This window comes from Lepisosteus platostomus, chromosome 6, assembly GCF_059453375.1.
Source record: "Lepisosteus platostomus isolate fLepPlt1 chromosome 6, fLepPlt1.hap1, whole genome shotgun sequence".
Lineage (NCBI taxonomy): Eukaryota > Metazoa > Chordata > Actinopteri > Semionotiformes > Lepisosteidae > Lepisosteus > Lepisosteus platostomus.
This window is the reverse complement of record NC_142616.1, coordinates 3,341,665-3,365,962: the sequence shown is the minus strand read 5'-3', so window position 1 is coordinate 3,365,962 and position 24,298 is coordinate 3,341,665. Positions and strand designations below refer to the sequence as shown.

The 24,298-nt window shown below is 48.5% G+C and overlaps 1 protein-coding gene and 1 long non-coding RNA gene across 2 annotated transcripts; both read left to right on the top strand.

The window, feature by feature from the left end:
- The first annotated feature begins 1,645 nt into the window (after positions 1-1,645).
- On the top strand, positions 1,646-23,802 carry LOC148659629 (uncharacterized). The gene is made up of 2 exons (XR_015939306.1): positions 1,646-3,130; positions 22,722-23,802. It is a non-coding gene; the product is annotated as an uncharacterized LOC148659629 (long non-coding RNA).
- Positions 6,641-21,915, top strand: LOC148659630 (E3 ubiquitin-protein ligase TRIM39-like). The gene is made up of 8 exons (XM_088633850.1): positions 6,641-7,383; positions 10,165-10,260; positions 10,406-10,639; positions 10,761-10,920; positions 11,242-11,301; positions 17,089-17,121; positions 17,438-17,464; positions 21,076-21,915. Exons 1-8 carry the CDS (start codon positions 6,793-6,795, stop codon positions 21,621-21,623), a joined length of 1,749 nt encoding a protein of 582 aa, XP_088489976.1. The 5' UTR covers positions 6,641-6,792; the 3' UTR covers positions 21,624-21,915.
- Positions 23,803-24,298: the final 496 nt, after the last annotated feature.

Below are 24,298 nucleotides of genomic sequence, written 5' to 3'. Positions count from 1 at the left end.
GTCCCAGGAGTGCGGTGTGCCGAATACAGTGACAGCTGTGTGTCTGGGGAGCCAGTACAGGTGGTCTGCTGAAGCCCGTGTAGCCGGTACAGGTGATCTGCTGAAGCCCGTGTAGCCGGTTCAGGAGATCTGCTGAAGAATACGTTTACACGCAAAATCCTCGGAACACGTTTCGCCACAACACTCCCAGCCTCGTTTGTCGTGAGCGTGAGGGGTGAGGAAGAGTGTGAACATCCACCTCTTTTCAGCCTGTACTACAGTGTACTACAGTGACTGTTCGTTCCTCTGCCTGCCCTGCCTGCCCTGCTCAGCAGCAGTGTCAACGGACAATTCAAGCGCGTTACTGGACTTTGACATTAGTGCCACAATCGCAGAGCCTCTACCTCATTTCACACTTCCTGTTTACTCCCTTATCTCTGTCAACAAGGTAAAATCGCTTCTGAAGAAGAACGTGGTCAGTTACAGCGAAGTGTTGTGTAGAGAGAGAGAAACACAACTCCGAATGTGGATATCTGTGTGAAACCCAGCGCCTTTCCCACCGCGGGGGAGAGGTTACCCACAGATCTGTGCGAGAAGCTGCTCTCCGATCCGCCTGGTGGCGTCAACCCCGCGCGCACGGATCAAGGACTCGAGTGCCCCCCCCCCCGTCACGACCCGCCCGCGAGCACGCGAGCGCCCCGCCATGCCCACGAGCTCCAGTCATGCTGAACGGCCCCCGCACCCTGTTCACCCCCCCCCTCTCCCTGAGCTCTGAAACCAGTTACTCGTCTCTTCTATCGGCTGGATTACCTTTCGGCTGCCGACTCCTCGCCCTCGTTTCAGAGCCCGGCTGCTCCTCTCGTTCTTGGCCCCACACTGTTTTGGGACCCAGTCGATCTCCCGCCCAGACTCCACCGGGGTGAGCCCCGCACCGGGTCCCGCCTCCTGACCCCACCTCCCCCGATCGAGAGACGAGTTTTCTTCGACGCGGGCGGGAGCGTCGTCCGGGGTGCGCGTCCCCGTTTCCTGCGCGTCTGTGTGTGAGATTGTGGGGGTCTCCACAGGCGGCCTGTCGCACAGGTGCGTGTCAGGGGTGTCGATGAGGGCGTTACACCGCCGGCACAGCTTCTCTTTACGACGTGTGATGATTTGCGAAGTTATAAACCCCCCATTTCTCACAGCAACCGACACCCGCCGCCGCCTTCTGAACGAGACCCGAGACCTCGCGCACAGGGCGGTTCTGAACGTCTGCCTCCCTGCCGCAACACGCGGGACCGACACACGTTTGACGGGCTTTAACGCCGGCGCGCTGCCGTGGCGATCCGCGGCGTGGCCGTGACTGCGAAGATCCGCGGATCGATGACAACAGCTCGACTGTTTAAAAAGATGAGCCATGACCTTCCCGCAGTAGAACAAACAGCGGTTTAGATTCTGACGGCGAGGGACCCGGCGTGAAATATTTCCACTCGCCCCGCTTCACGGCACAGAATTTGAACGAGGGCCTCTAAGGGCTTTTTATTAAAGAAAAAAGCTGCAGCGTCTGACAAACCCGTCTCCCGATCCTCTGAGCGACCCGACTCGCTGCGTGTCGGCTCGGCCCCCTGTCGCCACAGCCAGTGTCCACCAGGCCGCGCACACGACCTGGCGAAACACAGAGGACCGTCGACAAGGTGCGCTTTCCCCCGCTCAGTGACCCTCCTGTACAACAGGGATCGAGACCTCCTGCCGTCACCGTTCCGGACCGCCCGTCAGAGATCCGGCCAACGAACCCACTCGCGGGAGCCGGAGGAGTGACCCTGCAGGAGATCTGCACCGTCAAACAAGCCCACGTCCACAGGGGAAGCCAGTGACCCCCCAGACCAGGGAGAGAGGAACCGAAGCCAAGCCGTGATCCTGAAGCCGTGGTCGAAGGAGAGAACCAAGAGTCCGTAACCACAAAGCAGCAGAGAGGAATGAGGCATTTTTTTTATTAATATACAAGAATAACAAGTCACAACAAAAAAATCAATCACGTTGCAGAGCGCAGTCCATCCTTATCCTAAACCAAAAAGGGTTTTCCCCCGCTCCTCGGCAGCACGGTAGCCCTGCTGGCTGTGCTCGTATGTACTGTAGCGCAACGGGGTTCAGGCGGGTGCCCTTGCCGCATCGGGTCGGCCCTTGTTGGTGAGATGGTGCAGCGGGGCAGCAATGCTGGCAAAGTCCCGGACGAACCTCCGGTAGTAACCCCAGAGAGCTGCGCAGCTCCGCGACGGTGCGTGGAGCCGGCCAGCCCCTCACTGCAGCGACCTTACCTGGGTCTGTAGCCACCCCTCGTGGTCCAACGACATGACCCAGGAAGGTCACCTCCCGCCGCAGGAGCTCGCACTTGCGGGGGTTGAGCCTCAGGCCAGCACGGCGGATGCAGGCCAGCACCGCCTGGAGGTTCGTCAAGGCCTGGTCGAAACCCCGGGCATGAACCAGCAGATCGTCCAGATACAACACACACTGGTTCCGCGGGACCGACGCCAGCACCCTCTCCATCAGCCTCTTGAACGTCGCCGGGGCATTGCACGGGTCAAAGGGCATGACAGTAAACTGCCAGAGGCCCTAGCCGATGGAAAAGGCCGTCTTCAGGCGAGCATCGGGAGCGAGCGGTACCTGCCAGTAGCCGCAGCGGGGGTCCAGGGAGCTGAACCAGGTCGACCCGGTGATGTAGTCCAGGGCGTCATCTATCCTCGGCAGGGGGTAGGAATCTTTCCGGGTGACCTCGTTCAGCTTGCGGTAGTTGACGCAGAACCTCCACGAGCCGTCTTTTTTTTTTGACGAGTACAGCTGGCGCCCGCCTGAGCCCCTGTTGCATTACATTGGTGTCAGCAGTGGGATGGGATAGCCCTTCGCCGGGGACGGCGAGTTAAGCGGGGGAGAGTGTAACGCATACGGCCATCAGGGTGTGTAAGAGCCGGCTTACCAGAGCGGTGACGTCGCCGCCCTTCCCTGTGATAGCAGGACTACAGCTACTGGGCTGTAAAGAGGTCTCTCTTTGGCTCACCGGGCTGGGTCCCTGTTGAGTGATGCGGGAGTCCTGGGTTTGAGCCCCTGATGGTGGGGGGCCGACCTGATGCGACAGGGGCGCCCGCCTGACCCCCGAAGTGTTACAGTACTCATGGAGGTGGTGGCTGAGAGGAGAATGCTGACCAAGTACTTTTTGGACACTCAGTCTGTATAAACCTATGCACATTTTGCACATATGTTATTGTTTTTACAGTGACTATGATCAGCACATTTTGCACACACCTATGTATTTATTTATTTTTATTTATTTTGTTGTCTTGTTTTATAACTATTCCGATGTCTGTTTTTGCTTGTCTTGGGCTGGCCTGCTGTAACACATCAATGTCCCTACGGGATCAATAAAGTCTCCTCTATCTATCTATCTCGGCCGCCTGCGCGATTCACCCCTCCCACGGCCACTGGGACGAGGAACTAGGCGTAGCGCGACAGAGCGGCTCACACCGAGGACCGGCACTGAGCGGGGAGGGAGGGGGAACCGTGCTGGAGGACCAGGCGGGCCGGGGGTGTGGTGGGGGAGACGCGCTCTGAGACGCGGTCTCGCTGAACTCGGGCTTCTGCCTCTTCCGCTGCCGTGCCTGCCCGTCGGGGGGTGTCGTCTGTGAGGACCCCTGTGCGGCTCTGTAAGGGGGCCGAGGTGTGGTTGAAAGTATCAGCGGCGTTAAAATTCCCCGGGTCGCCGTCTGGGCGAGAACAGCGGGTTATTTAACCGGCCGGAAGACAAACGCAGCTGAACGAAATCGCTCGGCGACAGCTCGGCGGATGATCTCCGGGCGGCCCCATGCGCAGCGTCCATCGCCTGTACCTGCGAGTCAATCTGTCCTCAGATCCAGACTGAAGACCCATGACTGCAGCCTAGTCTACTCACAGCTGACATCATCGCCTGTACCTGCGAGTCAATCTGTCCTCAGATCCAGACTGAAGACCCATGACTGCAGCCTAGTCTACTCACAGCTGACATCATCGCCTGTACCTGCGAGTCAATCTGTCCTCAGATCCAGACTGAAGACCCATGACTGCAGCCTAGTCTACTCACAGCTGACATTATAGCCTGCTGCAGCCATGGCTGCTGGTGCTGCTGTACAGGCCATTGTGTGTCTCTGTGTTGGCCCACTAGGCAGATACATCTGTTCTGACCAGACTATCCTATTCTCCTCCCCACGTCTGGATGGCACCCAGGCTGGGCACCATCTGAGCTGGATGCTGCATCACTGCCATGGATCCAAGAGGGACATCGTGGATATAGCTATCGTTTAGGAGGATTTACTGGTCCACAGAGATCTGCATGGAGTACTGACACACAGAAGACATGATGGCTGGATTAATACCCTCATTCATTTCTTTCTTTTTTAATTCTATAATGTTAGCATGCCCAGAGGGGTTGGGCAGCCAGTTGACCTTGGACCCCCAGAGGATTTTTTTTCTCCTTGCTCTTTTCTTTTCTGTGTTCACAACTTGAGGGTCACTTGCTATGTTAAGAACCTGGGGGCAACCTTGTTGTGAAAGGCACTATATAAAAATACCTTGAAATGAATGGAATATTCTGTCAAGATGAACATCACGAGTGCTTGTGCCTAGTGCTCTGCTGCTCTAAAATGATAGATTATACGGTCGCATCGCCACCGCCGCCGCCGCCAACCTGATTCTCTCAAAGTTATCGCTCTCAGGCTCTACTGCAGCACCCTGAGCATTACATGATTAAGCGGTGCGGACGTCATCTCTGTTTAATTTCGTTTCAAATCGTTTGAATCATTCTGAATTGATTTCGTCATGTGTACCTGTTCTTTCTATCTCGAAATGTTAGATGTTCTCTGGTTTGGATTGTATTTCTTTTGTTATCGTTTATGCAGAAAGTTAAGAAAAAGAACGTTAGCGGTGGTGGTGGCGAGGGCTCAGACCCCCCTGAACCCCGAAAACGCTACATTATTATATGGCTCTGCGGCTCAGGACCTGCGCCTCCTTCAGGTGTGAAGTTCACAGCTGATAAAAGGAAGAGGAGCTGTTACCTGTAGAAATTCCTTAACTTCCTTCATGTTGTCCTCAAAGACAAACTGCAGGCAGCACAGATAAAAAGACCATTACCTTTGCTGACCGCCCTGTCTCTCTCACACCTGAAGATGCTCCACAGCCGGGGCTGGAGGGAAACAGGGGTGTTCGGGGGAGATGTGTCCGAGGCAAACTGTCGAAGGGAGTCCGAGGTGAATCCATGAGTGTAGCAATAGTCCAAGACCGGGTGATCCATCCTGACAGACGAACAGAGTTACAAGCCGGAGCGGGATCTGGCGGAGGGTCGGGGGAATAAAAGGGGGTCACGGGGCCAGACGCTCCCTCATCCCGGACCCAGAAGATCAGGACACCGTGATGAAGCCTGTGCCGCTGAGTCGCTCCTGGACTTCCGGGTGTCCATCTTCCACAGCTGAGCCCAGACTGGCAGGAACGCCTGGCTTGTATAGCAGGGGGGGCGCTTGACAGGCGTTTGTATTAAGGATTCCATTTTCTTGTGGTTCTCTTCCTAAAAGAGGGAACTTGCTTGTGTTTTAGGATGCCTTTGTTGTAAAAGACTTGAGGACAAAATCTTGGCTTTTCTCAGGAGTGCAGCCCTGAGATTCCAGTTGGTTGTGACCTTACGACCCTGAAAGCGTCACACTGAACACCAGTGAATCTCAGCTGCAGGAGATACAGGAGGGACTTACTGTATCCAGACTGATTAACTTCTCAGAGGTGTTGACAAGGAAGTGGGTTTCCATCACAGCACAGGAGTACTGCTTTACACAAACAGTGGTGGGAGTGTGAAACAGGTTCCACAACCCCTTAGAGTAACATGAGATGAGATGGTCAGACTAATGAGTTTCTAGTAATTATCAGACATGTGGGGTGTTGTCAGTCCCTGTGGACGGAAGGAGAGCTGCTGCACACAGAGATCAGGGGCTCGCTGTTGCGCTGGGTGGATGGAGATCACAATCACACCCACATGACACTGCCCTGTCCATCTGCCCCTCCAGCGTCTCTCGGGGGAGAGATGGGCTCGTGACTCTCTGCAGCGCTCCGCAGGTCTGTGTGGCTCACAGGGGGGTCACTGCGCAGGTGAAGCACGAAGCCCTGGACGTACCCTGCTGGCCCACACGCTGCAGGGCAGAGCCAGACAGCAGGCTGGGCTCACTGGCCTGGAGAGAGAGACACAGCAGGCTGGACTGCTCGCAGTAAGAGCTCACACCCGGACAGTGAAATCCTCTGCACCATGTGGAGCTGTGACACCCCTCTGTCAAAACACAGCTGGAGGAGATCCTGGAGCCAAATAACTCCCAACGATTAAACAGCTGGATGGGCCAGCTGGCCTCCTCTTGTCTGTCACCATCATGCTCTGATCTTCTCATGCTGTGTGAGTGAGTTAGTATTTTATTGTTTTGATTATTGGGAACACAAACAACTGGATTGACTTCACCTGAGCAGCTACTGACATCAACGTTTATTAAAAAAACTTCTTTCTGTCAGTCCAAAATGACACAGAAATTCACTTCTCTTACAACCCCACACCTTCCCCAAACAACAACCACCAAAGCTGTTTCATAACTGCAGTTCTAAACCACACCCCCTAACAACCCTAATCACACCCCTAACAACCACATCCCCTAATAATCACACCCCTGCAGCTCTGTGCAGATCCAGGAAGTGAAACTCAGAGATCAATTTTGTTTCACTAGAAACAGCCTCACTGCAGCTCCTTCTCTACTGCTCCTCTCTGTGCAGTTTCTACTTGTCAGAAAAATGGCAGAAGGCAGTATTTCAGTTTCTCAGGACCAGTTCAGCTGCTCAGTGTGTCTGGATTTGCTGAAGGATCCAGTGGCTCTGCTCTGTGGACACAGTTACTGTATGGGCTGTATTAAGAACTGCTGGGATCAGGAAGATCAGACTGGGATCTACAGCTGCCCCCAGTGCAGACAGACCTTCACTCCAAGACCTGATCTTCACAGAAACACCATCCTGGCTGAAGTGGTGGAGAAACTGAAGGAGACAGGGCTCAGTGGCCCTCCTCCTGCTCACAGTCCTGCTGGCCCTGGAGATGTGCTGTGTGATGTCTGCACTGGGAGACAGAGGGGAGCTGTGAAATCCTGTCTGGTGTGTCTGGCCTCTTACTGTCAGACTCACCTCAATCTACACAATGAGCTCCACCCTGGACACAGACAGGAGCTGGCTGATGCCACAGGACAACTGCAGGAGAAAATCTGCTCCACTCATGACAAACTGCTGGAGTTCTATTGCCGTACTGATGAGAAGTGTGTTTGTTATCTTTGTGTAATGGATGAACACAGAGGCCATGATACTGTCTCAGCTGCAGCAGAAAGGACTGAGAAACAGGTGAGGACTTTGTGTCTGTTCATAAAGTGTCTAGTACAAAATGTAAAAAGGATATTTAGGATATTTGGGGGCTTTAAGTGATCTCTGGACTGTATTTACTGTATCTGTAATGCTGGATCTCCACTGCTGAGTCCTGCTCATGTACTCAGCTGTGATCCACACTGGTTGTGTCTCTGAAGTGTCTCCTGTTCTTCTGTCTGTTGCTCATTATCTCCTCCTCCTCTCCTTCACTGTTTCCCTCTTTACTGTCCTCATGTAGCACCGTACAACTTCACAGCACACTCAACACCTCTAGAGGAGACTGCACCCTCATTAATGCACAACACACTCAACACCTCTAGAACAGACTGCACCCTCATTAATGCACAACACACTCAACACCTCTAGAACAGACTGCACCCTCATTAATGCACAACGCACTCAAAACCTCTAGAACAGACTGCACCCTCATTAATGCACAGCATACTCAACACCTCTAGAACAGACTGCACCCACATTAATGCACAGCACACTCAACACCTCTAGAACAGACTGCACCCTCATTAATGCACAGCATACTCAACACCTCTAGAACAGACTGCACCCTCATTAATGCACAGCATACTCAACACCTCTAGAACAGACTGCACCCTCATTAATGCACAGCATACTCAACACCTCTAGAACAGACTGCACCCTCATTAATGCACAACACACTCAACACCTCTAGAACAGATTGCACCCTCATTAATGCACAACACACTCAACCCCTCTAGAGGAGTCTGCACCCTCATTAATTAGGTTTTGCTTTAATTTCAGCACAATAGTATTATTATTTATAATAATAAACTCTATTTTTATATGATAGATTTAAAATGGCTTCTCAAAGCACTTTACAGAACACAAAAGGTAGAAGGTAGAAGGGGGTTTTGGAAAACAGTATAAAAGCAAAGAAGCAGAAACAGACCCAGTTACTTTAAAACCCTTCTGAAAATGAAGATTTTGAGTCTGGATTTGAAAGAGCTCAGGGAAGGTGACTCTATGATACCCATAAAGATGAAAGAGTTGACCAGCTTTTCAGCAACAATTAGATATAACATAGGACGCAGCCTGGCAGTATTTCTGAGGTGGAAGAATGATGTTTTGATAATTTGTTGAATATGTCATCCTGGATCAGATATCACCCCCAAGTTCTTCAATTGTGACTGTGACTCCAGTACAGTGTCATCCACAGATAAGGATACTGCATTGGTGTGCCAATAAGCATGACTTCTGTCTTGTCGCAGTTTAAATGAAGGAAATTGTGAGTCATCCATGTGTTTATGTCAGAGAAGCAATTAGAGCAGAGACATGTCAGTGTCAGTTTAGTATGGATATACTGTACTGTAGATTTGAGTATCATCAGAACTCATACATGCTGAAGGGTAGGGGCCCAGTGTCAACCCCTGAGGAAGACCAGACTTAATGAGTCCAATTTCAGAGCTACAATCACCAAGATAGACAAAGTGAAAGTGATCAGTGAGGTAAGACTGGAACCATTGAAGAGCAGTGTCAGAAACTCCAAACACAGTCTCAAGACAAGAAAGTGAGAGGTCATGGCTGACAGTGTCGAAAGCAGCACTGAGTTCAGTAAGAATGAGGACTGAAAGAGAACGAGAATCAGAAGCCGTTAGAAGATCGTTAGTGACTTTGACCAGGGCACTTTCTGTGCTGTGAAGTTGTCTGAAACCATATTGGAGTTCAAAGAGGATTATATACCTGAAATCTAACAGCACACTGTAAACTTTCTGCATGAAAAGGTAATGAAAAGGTATGAAAGTTGGAGAGAGGGTGAAAGTTGTTCAGGCTTTCCAGAGCCATGATTCTCTTTCTCACACAGGGGTAACAGCAGCAGTTGTGAAGCCACTGGTACCAATATCACTATGGGGTAGAAAGCAGAGAAACAGGACTGAAATATAGTGCTGGGAAGGGGATCTAATAGGCAGGTGGTGGATCTCAGACACATAATCCAGGGAACTGTGGTATAATACCTTCACCTGCTTTATTAAATACAAGACTCACGCTGGGCTCTGCTGGAGTCAATCTGACACAGAACATGTTTCATTTTCTCCTCTGAAATGATCTGAATTTTCCCAGAAGCAGACAGGATGTGAGATGTGGTCGGACACAGGTTCTGCCTGGTCCAGAACCTCATCCAGCGGTCAAGCACGTCAGCCACAGGGTCTCCTCTGACCACTCAGAGAAACTAGTGGCAACAAGGCTCATCAGCACTGCTGTAGTCCTCTGTTTTGAGATGCCGAGAGCAGTCAGGACACTAGTGTATATTGAGATGAATGAAATCTGAAATCTCTAGATTATGAAGGAACAAGTAATAGGTTTATTCTTCTTCAGGTGTGAGAAGGCTCCACGGCCGAAACGTTGTGTTTTCTTTCTTCTTTTTTTCAGTATGGAATAAACCTAGCTTGTTCCTTTGCAGCCTACGCATCCTGACGCAGCTCCCCACCTGAACTATCTCTAGATGATGTTTTATATATAATTTGAAACACAATTATCTTGTTTTTACATTTCACCTCACATACAGATGTGCAGACCCAGGTGTCAGGTGTCTGCTGCGCTGCACACGCTGCCGGTGTAGATTAGACATGAAACAGGAGCATGTCAGACAGGACCAGGAAACACATCTCGTGTGGATAAGACATCAGGGATACAGAGTGCGGTTTTCCCAGGGTGACTCTAAGGGGTGTCTCTGTGATGTGATTCTCTTACAGCAGAAATGTCCTAAGTGTCTCTGTTTCTCCACAGAAGCAGCTGGGGGAGACACAGACACAAACCCAGCAGAGACTCCAGGAGAGAGAGAAGGAGCTGCATAAGCTGAGACAGGCTGTGGATTCACTCAGAGTGGGTATTCACCAGATGATTGGACACACAGACACACATTTCCACAGCTGGACACTGGACAGTACCCTTTGGAAACAGAGCATACAGCATAATGTAGTTTGAGTGTTTTCCTGTGTAATAATCCACTGTGTGTCTCCTCCCTCAGAGCTCTGCAGGCACAGCAGTACAGGACACTGACAGGATCTTTAGTGAACTGATCCGCTCCATTGAGAGAACACGCTCTGAGGTCACAGAGCTGATCAGAGCTCAAGAGACGGCTACAGTGAGTCAGGTTGAAGGACTTCTAGAGCAACTGGAGAAGGAAATCGCTGAGCTGAAAAGGAGAGACTCTGAGCTGAACCAGCTCTCACACACAGAGGATCACATCCATTTCCTCCAGGTAACATCACTGCTCTGTGACTCTGCAGTACAGAAGGGTGTCTCTCACACAGAGCTGCTCCTGGCTTCTCCCCAGGAATGTGTGCTGTGTTTGATTGGAAACTCTCAATTTTCTGCTGCAGAATTTCCAGTCTGTATGTGTCCCCCCTGGAGCTGGAGACTCACCCAGCATCCCTGTCAGTCCACACTTCTCTCCTGAGGCAGTGAGGAGAGCTGTCTCTGGACTGAAAGAGCGACTGGAGGATCTCTGCAAGAAGGAATCAATAAAGATTTCCATAACAGGTTAGCAGAGAAACACACTGATGTCTTTCTGGACAGCTTATATATTTCCTGTTTTTCTCTTATATTGTCAATGAATTTTTTGTGCAGTGACTGTATTTATCAGAGCAGCTTATCAGTCAATGATTCAAATTCTAGGTGATATGTCTTAAAATCTCCAGTCTCACAAATCTTTATGACAGTAAGTGTGTTGTTATATTGTGCTGTATATAGTTTAACAGGAACGTTTTAATAGGGGCTACAGTCCCAGTCCAGTAGAACATGTTATTCCTGTTACTCTGTTACTGCAGCCCTGATGAGACATTTCTCTGTGTGTCTCCCCAGTGACTGAAGTCTACAGTCTGCTGACTCCAGAGCCTGGGTCCAGAGCAGAGCTTTTACACTGTGAGTCTGTTTTCACAACAGTTCCCCTCTGAAATATACCTGAAGCTCAAACACACAGCAGGAACAGTGATACAGAAACTGATACACACTCTGACACACACACTGATTCACACTCTGATACATGCTGATACACGTCTGAATTCAGAAAATCAAGCTTGCAGACAGTCACTCTGTGTGGATCAGAGACACACTGTGTCAAACACACAGATGGACACAGAAGTTCCAGTGGGTGTAGTTTATTTAAGAAAATGCACTTCATTACAACAATGTGCAGTGCACAGTGCTTACAGAGAATACAATTCTGACAACAACTCTTCTACAGAATTTAAATCGTCTCAAAAAGAGTGATTGTCCATTATCAATCATTCTATTTTGCAAGTCGTCAGTGAGGCTGGTTCACACAATAAGAGCCCCTCCAAGCCTCCTGGGTGTTATCACTGGCTACAGTCCTGGCTCTGAAACTGTGATTGTCCATTTTTCAACAGGAGTACCAAGGAACAGTTTTTCTGGGATTTCTTCAGCCCTCAGTACTGTCCAGTGCTCTTTTGCTCTGATGAAACAGTTCAGCAGTTCAGGAGTTGTATAGAAACCAAAGCTCTCAGGCAGCGGACGTGGGGCGACCTGGTGCTAGGCGGGTCTCAGGACATCCGAACGTCAATCCTGAGCCAAGGGGAATAAGAGACCCGGAAATAGATATCCCCAGAGAGAGACACCGGAAGGACAGCAAAGCACAGGAAACTAGGGAAAGGACAGAGTAGGAGCTCTCTCTGGCTGCAGAGGCCATGACAGTACCCCCTCCCCTTCATGGGCGGCTCCTGACGCCCATACAAATAAGCGAGCTGCACAGCACTGGGGGGAGGGAAAACCTCATTTAACTGAAAGGAAACCTCCGGGAGTCCACGGCTGAGAGCTACCCCTCCTCCAGGGTAGATACCTTTATTGGGTAGAGAAAGGGGGGGCTGGGGTAGTGCTCCGGAGACATAAAACAAAAAAAGACAAGTAAACAAGCACAAACAACGACAGAAATAAACCTGGGAGACCAGGGTTACAAACCACAATAAACAGATAGGAACCAAGAGTTCTACAACACAGGGGACAGGGGGACCAGAGAGAAGGGGAAACCAGGAAGTGAAAAAAGCAAAACACCAGGCAGAAACAAACAAAAGGACAAAAACCCAGGAAAAATACCGCAGACTGGGCAATAGGAACATTCAACATTCTATCACTGATATCGGAGTGGACAACCCGAGGAAACCCAGGCACAAAGCCCACTCACAGGCACAGGAGTCAGAAAAAGAATCTCGCAATTAGAATAGGAGAGCTGAGAGAAAAAAAAAGCCCAGAGGAAAAAAAACTGCGGAAAAACAAAAAAGCGCCGCTCGCAGGGTCAGTAGGAGGCTCAGCATTCTGTCACGGATGTCGGAAGGGACAAATCGTGGAGAGGCAGGAGAGTGAAAAAGACCCTATGCGTAGTTGTGGAACAGGGGTTAGCCTGGGCTCAGCTGTTCAGGAGTCGTATAGAAACCAATGTCCTCAGGCAGCGGACGTGGGGCGACCTGGTGCTGGGCGGGTCTCAGGACATCCGAACGTCAATGATGGGCGAAGGGGAATGAGAGACCTGGACATATACTGTATATCCCCAGAGACAGAGACACCGGAAGGACAGCAAAGCACAAGGAACTGGGGACAGGACAGAGTAGGAGCGCCCTTTGGCTGCAGAGGGCATGACACCTCTCTGGTCACCAGCTCTGGTGCACAGTCATCCAGCTGAGGGCCTTCAGCTTGTTGTCTAGTCCTCTGGGTCGAGTCTTTACCCTGGTCTCCCATGGGATCGTCAGCCCCTCCCCGGTGACCTGTAGGATCATCTGTCTCTCCCTGGTGACTAGTTCCTCCTTCCTCTTCCTTGTATAGTGACTTTTGTTGGTGCAGAGCTCTGGGTGTCTCATGGCCTCATACCTCCTAGTAGGTCTCCGGTCAGTTTTCTGCTTTAGGACTAGTGTTTGACACTGGATCAGATGCTTCATTGGGAGGGAGAACCACAGCCTGACAAAGTACTGAGAATTGTGACCGATAGGGTCCAGCCCCTAGTGACAGAGGTTGCAGAAGAAGATGCAGTGGAGTTTCAGGGGGAAATTCGGCACATCGCTCCCCCTTCCTCACTGTCTGGCACATCTGGTTCCTTGTGATGTACTCGTACCTGTTCCACCATCCCTTCCAGCGCTTGTCTGAGTCTGGCTGACAGAGGGTACACCACGACCAGGTCAGCTAAAGCCAGCAGGGTGTCTGCCTTCAGCACCCTCACTTTCCCCATGAGAGTCAGCGTGCGAGTCTTCCACAGGCCCAGTTACACGTTGACCTTGACGGTCCTCTCTGTCCAGTTTATGTTCTTGTTGTCCTGGCTCTGGAATGAAACCACCAGCATCATTAGGGGCTCCATGCAAAGCTTGAGACCTTCTGGCGGCATGTTCCTGTCCCTCCAGGGTCCAAAGAGCTTGCCCTTGCTCTTTCTGTTTATTAGCCTCTGCCTACAGCTCTGTAATGAGAACATAGAGAAGAGGTGAAAGAGGACACCTTTGTCCTACTCTAGATTCCTGGGGGATGAAATCCCAAAGATTTCTGTTCATGTTGACCCTACTACCCACTTCAGAGTACAGTATCTCTGTCCAGCAGCTGAAACTTTCCAGCTGACTTATCACCCTCCCACCCCACATATCTGGTCGCTGTTGATGAAGTGGGGCAGGGTGGTCCTCAATCTAATGGCCAGTAGCTTGGACACGATCTTGATGTCCATGCAGAGCATCTTTTGAACCCCTCGTGAAGTGCTGAGAGATGACACCTTCCCTCATCCTGTGTCCAAGCTTTTTGCTGATGGAAGAGCTCTTTTTCCACCTCCACCAGGTCTGCCACTGGGGTGTCCCAGAAGCAGGTGTAGAATTCCTTGGGAAGTCCGTCTTGCCACAGCCCTTTGCCATTCTCCATCTGTCAGAATGTGTCAGAGTCTGAGACCCTGGATTTGTGAATAACTGGAATATTCAGGAGCAGAGTGTAACGAACAGTTCTTTCCGGACCCTATGCGGACGACACAGTCCGACGGAGTGGGGAAACACTAGGGAAACGTCATGCAGGAATACGGGGCAGAAGACAGGGGGGCGTGTCCAAGGTGCGCTGGTGCACGGGGGAGGTGTGGCCGAGGCGAACAATCCGAGAGAGTAGTCCTTTGGGAATATCCAAAACACAAGGGTAAATCCAAAACCAGAAGATCCATCAGAAGAAGGGATTAAAAACCACGAAGGCCGGGTCGGAACCGGCGGACGGGGAACAGGAACGGGAACGGGAACGGGAACAGAGGTCAAAACCTTAATGGGACCAGACGCTTCCTGATCCCGGACTCGCACGATATGGAAATCAGATGCAGAGCCCGGAAGAGCGTCAGCGCCTGGCTTTTAAGGTGGGCAGGGAATGGGAAACAGGTGTAGAGAATGAAGTCTTACGTGAAAGGGCTGGAGCACCCTTAAGGAGGGGGAACTAATATCGTGACAAGAGCCAGTCTCACAATAATGATGGTATGATGACAGTGCTCTTCCCCTGCAGCTTCACAGACACACAGCCTCTTGTGAGCGGCAGCAGTGGGACTCTGGTACAGGGGCTCCTCTGGGGCCTGTAGGCCTCTCTCTTGTCTGAGAAATGGCTGCTTCTCTTCACACATCAACCAGGCTGATGGGTCAGCAGGAAGAAACAGTCAGGACTTGATCTGTCTGAACAAACAGAGCGATAGGAAAACCCAACATCATTTGTTCTTGATATCCTGCCAAAATCAGAATGTCTTTGGTTATTGTTGGTCAGTCACTAAATCTTTAAGCACAAAAACCTCAAACGCTTTTAGACTACAGTCTGCAGACATCAAATACACTTGAATTGGGAATTACACAGTAAAATGCAGGAGAGGTATAAGTTGAAGGGGGAAGAAACAGTATTTCTGTGTATTTTGCGCAGATGAATGTGAAGAGATAGGGGAATGACAGACAAAAAGAAAAAGAATTCAGGACAACACACAACCCGTTACACAGTTTGTCCATTGCTGGCTTGCTGTTTACTGGGACCAACAGTAACAGGAAGCCAACAGCAGGTATAAGTCATCGTAAATGTATTCTGTTCAGTGTTGAAAGAGTGAGCAAACACTCTGTACAGGACATGTTTCTGCAGTTTCACATCAAGAAGAACAGATGTTTGGAAAGCTGTGTCAATTCTACTTGTCACAGAAATGGTAAAAATGACACACGTTTAAGATCAAGATCTCTTTATTTGCCATATACAATCTCTTGCATTAGGAATTCATCTTTTTACATACAGGACCCCAACTTGCTCTCCATGAGACACAGACACACAGACAGAGAGAAGCTTGGGTTCACAGTACAGCCTGTTTTCCTCAGAGCAGCTCAGACATGTCAGAGTCAGGTGCTCATGGTTAGTTTAAGAGGGGTATTTACTGGGGCTGTAGGGCTCCTCTTACTGGTCAGGGGTAATAACTTTGGGGTCTTTCTCTTCAGCCCAGCTGGTGTTCTCACATGGTCCTGGTCATTAAGAGACCCAGTGGTGTGTTTCACTAAGAATGACACTGGAGTGTCAACATTATTTCAATAGTCCCACCAGAGTGAGTGTGAGAGAGGTTTAAAAAGAAAGGGGAGCAAAAACCTGTTTAAAAACATAATGGAAGAGATTCTATTAAAAAATAAACAAGGAAACGGAATACTGGAAGTAACAAATGAGGTTTAATTCTACTGCATGAAGACTTCAAAGGAGAAATGCATATTTTTCTGTCTTACATTACTTTGCAGCATAGAATTAGCTTCTTCTTTTTCTTTTGCAACCTGCAACAGCTTATACAGCTCTCCCACTCTACACAAATAAGTAGAAGATTATGTTTGAAATATTTGACATATTTCCCACACCATAAACCTATTCACTTTCCTTAAAGGACATTTTTCTCTTCATAAATAATAGCTTGCATCTTGTTTTACATTCAGGTTTTTCTGAAATATTCTGTGTTTGGGATAGCAGATATTTTAATGTATTAAAATTAGGTACAATTACCATTTTTTGTAAGATACTATATATCATTTATTTATATTCCACACATGTGTACGATGGATGAGGTTGTCTGAGATGTCTTGATGAATGCATGAGCCATACACAAAAACACAGGAGCGCACTGTCTGTGTGTCAGTCTTCCTGGATCAGGCCTGGTGTGGAGATGTGCTCACCATCGAGTGTAACTGGTCATCTCTCACTGTCCAGCTGATGTCCAGAGATCGGGCAGTGTGACCAGTGAGCAGGACATCACTGTATCTCAGTCAGTGATACTGGTCACTGTGGGGACGGGTCACTCAGGCTGTGTGAGAATTGCCAACACTTTCACTCATCTGACTGAACAAGGAACAGTTTTCAGTATCAATGATTGGTCTTTAAATTTGAAATATTCCTCACTGTTGTTAACAGCAGACTGTGTTTATTTCTTATGTCTCTCAATGGCTCAAGCACCAGACTCCAGGGTGTCCTGTGATGTGTCTGTGTGTCTTATTGCCTTGTGTTGCTCAGTCTTATTGCGTGAGACTCCAGTCTTACAGCCACTGCTGCTCACACTCACTGACACTCTGATCCACACTGCAGTGGAGACTGGGGATCCTGAAATGGACTGACTGCAGACTGTAGGATAAACTCTGCTATAATAACAGGTAAGAAGCAATAAAGGTCTTTAATACAATAAAGATCTACTCTCTCTTTCTGTAGATGCTGTGAAGCGAGCTCCTATCCCTAAATCACGTATGTACACTGTGTGAAACTCTGCTATCTGACAGCACTGACTGTACTGACATCTTATTACCAGAGTGTGACTGTGATTTACAGTGTCTGTGTCTCTGTGTTCCAGTGTGAGACTGTGATTCACAGTGTCTGTATCTCTGTGGTCCAGTGTGAGACTGTGATTAACAGTGTCTGTATCTCTGTGTTCCAGTGGTTGACTGTGATTAACAGTGTCTGTATCTCTGTGTTCCAGTGTGTGACTGTGATTAACAGTGTCTGTGTCTCTGTGGTCCAGTGTGTGTCTGTGATTAACAGTGTCTGTATCTCTGTGTTTCAGAATGGCAGTGGATCTGCAGTGCTGCAGGTAGGTCTGTTTCCTCTTGATGACACAGGGGCTGTTTTAAGCCCTCGTGTCAGAGGTTATTGAATACACTCTCAGACGATCTCTTTAGTGTTAATTAGTTGTTCCTGTTAGGTAAATAGAAGATGTATTTCAGTGTCATGTCTGTAATGTAGTACATGAAATCCTATTGGGATCCTTAAATCTTCATCTAGTGGCCAGCAGAAAGTTCTTCCAGAGGGGCTGAAGGTGTTCCAAAACTCGTTCTACCCAAAGGCCATGTCCTGTGAGCTCTGCTCACTCCTTTGTCAGTGTCACTCCTTCGTGAGGGTCTTCAGGCTGAATTTTGCAGAGCCTGTGACCCTGGATTTTGAGAATAAATGTGAAATATCAGTGTAAGATAGGGCTGCTTGGGCAATAGGATCCTATGCAGGACTCAAGACAAGAGAATGACACTAAGCAGATATGCTAGGCAAAAACGAAAACCAGGAGGCAGGCGAGTAGGTCGGCACACAGAGAGACAAGCAGGAAGCAACAATCCAAAAAACACTAGGCAAAATCGAATCCAGGAAGCAGGCGAGAAGATCAAAAACGAGGAAGCAGCAATCCAGATCACAAGGCGAAACCGAAAACGAGAGGCAGACTAGGAGATCGAAAACCGGAGAGAAACAAAAGGTAACCGCGCACTAGGGAGCTCGAAGAGAATCCACAATAGTGAGGGGGGAAGTGAGGAAAAAGGAGAACTAAAATAGAGACGGGAGAGAAAGGTGATTGGCGTTACTTGCGGCGTGAGCTTGTTTTACAGGGTGTGCGCGTGGGAATGCGAGAAGGAAGAGGAGCCCGAGTGGAATCAGCGTAACAATCAGGAGGAATCAGGAGCAGAGCCAGAAACAGTCAGCTGTCCAAATCCTAGGGTACATGACCGTGCAGTGTATAAAAGGGGAGTGAAGGCAGGTCTGGTCAGGATTGTCTGAAGGCACAAGAGAAGCACTATTTCTCTTAAAGGGCTTTAAAGCTGTTGCTAAATCCTTGGAAGTAGGGTGAGGTTTTTTTTTTGCAATATAAGGATTATTTTTGTGTTTTTCTCCATGGTAAGGATTGTTTTCTTTTTGTACAGTTTGTGGCCTTATTCATCTTGTTTGGTGTTTCTTCCCTCTTTTGCATTGCTTTTCCAGGGAAACTGTAGCTACACTTTGTCTTTTTCCCACTGTGCTGCGCTAGGAAATCAGACCCTTCCCACTGCGCTCCCTGAGGCTGTGATTGATCTGGAGAATAAACCTGAGAGCTGTGAGCTCTATTGAGACAGGCTGCAGTGATGGGGGTTCAGTAAGAGACTCAGTGGAGTGTTTGTCTCAGAATAGATCAGTCATTTCAACATCAGTTCATTAATCACTACTGTCAGTAGAGATTGGGGTTTTTACCTCAGATTTGGGTTTGTCTTCACAGGGCAGGGGCAGTAAATTTAGCTTCTGTGTTTCCATATCAGACAGGTCTTTATCTCCTTAGTGTGACACAGTGACTGTGTGTCTAAGAATCTATGTGTGAAAATAACTACTATAACAGTTGGGGATATGTAATTTGAATTGAGGGACTATTCCTAGGCCAAGAGTAATACAATAAATAATGTATTTCCTGCCAAAATAAGAAGTTCAGTTACTCATGCCAGCACTGTGAAAGGAAGGAGCAGTAGAGTATTGAGTTGAGAATTGCCCTCCTCTCAGGACAGGGGGTAATTAATTCCCCAGTGGTGTGTTTCACTAAAAATGACACTGGAGTGTCAATATTATTTCACTAGTCCCACCAGAGTGAGTGTGTACTGGGGTGTTTGCCTGCGATATTGGGGACCTCGTTGCAAACAGGAGTGATCTAGAGGGTGTCTGTGTTTCCAGACTGATAGACTCTCCTGTGGAGTAAGTCAGTGTTTGACACTGTCCTGTTCTACACAGAATAAGTGTGAAATATCAGTGGAAGATGTTGTCATGATGGCTTCAGAGTTGCAGTGTCCAGAAGAGGGCGACCTCTCTCATCACTGAAATAAAGGCGCTCTGAGCCCAGAAATGAATTCAGGTATTAACAATAATTGCTTACACTTATATAGCGCTTTACAGGTAATGGGGACTCCCCTCCACCACCACCAGTGTGTAGCCCCACCTGGATGATGCGACTGCAGCCATAGTGCGCCAGAACACTCCCCACACATCAGCTCTCATTGGGAAGGAGAGCAGAGTGGTGAGGCCAGTTCAGAGAGGGGGGTTATTAGGAGGCCATGATGGGTAAAAGCCAGGGGGAAATTTGGCCAGGACACCAGGGTTACACCTCTACTCTTTTCAAGAAACACCCTGGGATTTTTAATGACCACACAGGACCTTGGTTTTACGTCTCATCCACAGGATGAGCCTGTTTACAGTATCATGTCCCCATCGCTATACTGGGGAATTAGGACCCACTTAGACTGCAGGGTGAGCACCCCCTGTTGGCCCCACTCACACCTCTTCCAGCAGCAGCCTTAGTTTTTTCCAGGAGGTCTCTCATCCAGGTACTGACCAGGCTCACACCTGCTGAGCTGCAGTGGGCTGCCAGTTGTGAGTTGCAGAGTGATATGGCTGCTGGTGTTTTTATAAATTCATGTAGGTGACTGTGTCAGCCTTTCTAGGCTCCAGGAGTCAAAAAATAAGAGCTGATAAGAATATCTTTGATCTTCACTAGATTGACAGGCAGACAGGTAAAAGGGAGTATTTACTCAGTATTAAGTATTAATAGTTTACCCTGAAGTATTAAGTATGAGGAGAGTATTAAGTCAGTATTCATTAGTCATGCGAATAAAGCTTCTTGAATCGATTAAAACCCCCATTCGCTCTGGGCATGTATTAGCCCCGCCCCCGTCTGTCAGTGGTCAGAGCTCACTGATTGACAGCTGGTTTGCCCTATCAGAGAGGCGGACAGTGAGTGTGAGCAGTCTGAAGTCAGTATGAGCGCCTCTGTTTCTCTCGTCTTTCTCTCCGGGTTTCTGGATGTGTTATTTCTGCTTTAAATTGAACACTTTTGATATTTCTTCGCATTTTCAAAGTAAGTGGGAAGGCTTTCTTATATTTCAGCAAGGTTTTGCTTTTTCCATTATATTTTTTTTCTGTAACAAACGAGCACTATTCAGTCTTTGAATTCAGCACTTTTTTATTCTGTCGTCAGGAAAATGGTCTCAGAGAAGATGAACGAGCTGCTGAACTGGGATTTGAAATAAACCGGTTTAACAGACAGGCTGTCCAGTTTCTTACAGTATACAGGTCGTTGTGGTGGGTTGTGAAGTGTTTGAAAGCGAGTGGTCGGGCTGTAGTTTCTCCTGCAGTCCGGTCGGTCCTGTGTTTATTAATAACGTCGTTTAAAAAAATAAAGATTCATCGCTGTGAAAAAAGTGTTTAATGTTTGTATTTAGAGGATATTGGGATCACTCCCATGTGTAACACTAGTGAAACAGTGAAGAAGATGTCGTTTCTCTGGAAGGGAAGAGCAGTCATTAGTAATTGACTGGTGTTTCTCTCTCGGTGTGTTTGGGGACAAAGACATTTCACAGTCTGATGGAGTTGAGTTGGACTGTGATCGGCAGGAGCCTGTTGTGATGTTTGTGTTTTATTCCCCAGCTGCTGTGACTCTGGACCCTGATACAGCTCACTGTGGGCTCAGCCTGTCTGAGGATGGGAAGAGAGTGAGACTGGGACAGAGGAAGAGTCTCTCTGACAATCCTCACAGATTTGATTTATATTACTGTGTCGTGAGCAGGGAGGCCTTCACCTCAGGGAGACACTACTGGGAGGTGGAGGTGAATCGATACTGGAGAATAGGAGTGACCAGAGAGTCTGCAGAGAGGAAAGGAAAGTTCAGCTTCTCTCCCCAGCGGGGTTACTGGTGTCTGAAGTCTTACCAGTCTGTTCTCTCTGCTCTCACTGCCCCTGTGACCCGTCTCCCCCTCAGTCTGCAGCCCAGGAAGCTGGGGGTGTGTGTGGATATTGAGGAGAGGAAGGTCTCCTTTTACACAGTGGAGTCCAGAGCTCATGTCTACACTTTCACTGACATGGTCTTTCCTCAGGGGGAGAAGATCTATCCTGTCTTCTGGACTGGGGATCAGTATAAAGCCCTTGAGCTGCTGCCTGCTGTCAGTGTGGAGATTAAACCCGTCACTGACTCATGAAAACAGGCTGACTCTCTCCCAGCTCTCTGTCCACTGCTCACACTGGGAGACGGGTTTACTGACGGGCAGTGAGGTGAGGTCAGAAATATAGTAGGAATTGTAGATGATGATGTTGTTGTCGCGTTTAATTTTTTAATTTACTATAACACATTTAAACGGGGAAAAATAACATGTACGAGAGAGGGCGAGATAACGCGCTACCAGCCTGCTGTACTCCTGACTTGTAAATATCTCTGGAAACCCTGCTGTGTTTTTTTCCCATTTTTAAGAAAATAAACTTTTAAAAATGAAATCCCGTGTGAGTCTCTCCTACGCGCGCCGGTGACCGTGAAGCTGCCAGAATGGGGAGGGACCCGCTGACGTCACCACAGCCAGGAGGAACAGGGACTGTGACGCAGACAGGAAGTGGCTCAGGGTGGTTATGGGAGTTGTAGTTTATTACCAGCGCTGTGTCTGTGAGCAGCTCCAGACGCTGACAGTTTAGTACACGGCTCCCCTTAGAGTTACGTTTAATGTTTAAATAAAATCAGTTTAATTTGATCTGTGTCTCAGGGGAAAGTGCGGTGTGGACGCGCTGTGCCCGTTACTCCTTTTTCCTGCTCTTTTCTTTATTTGAGTTCCCAATAAATCGAGATAGTCGCCCGGTGAAAGCTCTGTTTTCCTTCATATTGTAACGCATACGGCCATCAGGGTGTGTAAGAGCCGGCTTACCAGAGCGGTGACGTCGCCGCCCTTCCCTGTGATAGCAGGACTACAGCTACTGGGCTGTAAGAGATCTCTCTTTGGCTCACCGGGCTGGGTCCCTGTTGAGTGACGTGGGAGTCCTGCGTTCAAGTCCTTGTAGGTGGGAGACTGACCTGATGTGGTAAGGGCGCCTGCATGAACAGCGAGTTTTTTTCTTCACGGACAGAAACTTGGGCTCCGTGTCAGTCTTGTCTTCCATCCTGCCGTTTGGACATTTCCTGTGGACAATTCTCTGTCCACAGAGGGACTGTGTCGAGAGAGGTAGTTTTCACGGTTATCTTCTACGCTGTGGTGTGCTGGGGCAGCAGCATCATGACAAAAGATGCAAATAGGCTCAATAAACTCATCAAGAAGGTGGCTGAGAGGAGAATGCTGACCAAGCTCACAGCCATCATGAACGACGCCTCTCCTCCGCTTCATGGGACTGTTACTGGGCAGCGGAGCACCTTTAGCACCAGACTGCTCCAGCTGCGGTGTTCAAGGGAACGTTTCCGCAGGTCTCTCCTCCCGGCGGCTGTCAGGGTGTAGAACGCTGCCCCAGGCGAGGACTGTCAGCCCTTCATCTGCTCGTCTATGGACAGCATGGTGCTCCATTGTACTTTGTGGACAATCAGTCTGTATAAACCTATGCACATTTTGCACATATTTTATTGTTTTTACAGTGACTATGATCAGCACATTTTGCACACACCTATGTATTTATTTTTATTTATCTTGTTTGTCTTTTGTTTTATAACTATTCTGATGTCTGTTTTGCTTGTCTTGGGCTGGACTGCTGTAACACATGAATTTCCCTACGGGATTAATAAAGTATTATCTATCTATCTAGTTTTGACACACTCCCTTGTGTGCTGGTTAGTGTGGTAATTGTGAGACACTCCCTAGAGCAGGAGAGTTAGTAGATGGCTGAGCTGCTAAATAACTGTTCATGTAAAAAGTGAAGTTAAACGGATTCCTGGTGTTGTGTTCAACCTTGTTTAATTTATATAAACCAGGGTGCCCAATCAGTCGATCGCGGAGTGCTTACGAGTCAATCGATCGCAAGAATGTTTTGCAAAAAACAAATGGGCTATTTAATTATTTACTTTTTTCGATAGCCTAAAATGTCATTCAGATCTGTCCATGTCATGTCATACACTTTACTGCCCTTGTATGTGTTTCACCCTTGTCGAAAGGGTTGTACAAGTCTCTTCCCTGAGTGCTGGCTGACACTGAAGAAAGGCTGCAGGAGCTCTGTAATGAGGAGCTGTGTGTGCGATACCCAAGATCGTTCTCTGGGTTATTGCCGCACAAACCCCGGTGTGTAAAACACTTAGCTGCAGCAGTGTGGGTGTTTAAATGCTCTTGGCTTGTGAACAGCACCCCCCTATCCCAGTGCATTGCCTGTGTAATAGCGCCACATTCAATAAAACCACGAGAGACAGAGATCCACAAAGCTGTGTCGGTCTTCTGTGTAAAATATCGGTGTGTAAAAATTCGCTCTGAATCTGGACTGTAATTAACACTGTAAACATCCCGTTTGTTTAAAATCAGGTGAGTGTAAATCTACTGTGTTATTGTCGAGCTGTGGAAGAAGACAAGAAACATATTTCTGAACCTTGTAGGTTTAATTCAGTGTGATGTGTTTAGTACTGCAGAGATCAATGACAATGTATGTATAGAAAAAGGTGAGTGTGAATCTGGTATGTTATCATCCATCTGTAAAAGGAGACAGGAAACCCTGCTATATTGTAGTTCAGAGTCATTTGTTTTCTCCGTTTTCCATAGCCTTCGCTTATTAAAATGCCTATTTTTGAGACCACGATTTTTCAGATGTCAATAACTTTGTGAAAATGACACAGAGCCTTCAAATCACACGCGTTTAAGAGATCGTGATTCGTGAAAATTGCAGCAGCTTTTATTTAAACAACATACTGGGGCATTAGGACCCA

What these genes read in the sequence shown, in the direction of transcription:
- LOC148659630 (XM_088633850.1), top strand. Translation starts at nt 6,793, where the DNA reads ATGGCAGAAGGCAGTATTTCAGTTTCTCAGGACCAGTTCAGCTGCTCA. An exon ending in CAGAAAGGACTGAGAAACAG is followed by an intron (nt 7,384 to 10,164) that starts GTGAGGACTTTG and finishes GTTTCTCCACAG; the next exon opens with AAGCAGCTGGGGGAGACACA. An exon ending in ATCACATCCATTTCCTCCAG is followed by an intron (nt 10,640 to 10,760) that starts GTAACATCACTG and finishes TTTCTGCTGCAG; the next exon opens with AATTTCCAGTCTGTATGTGT.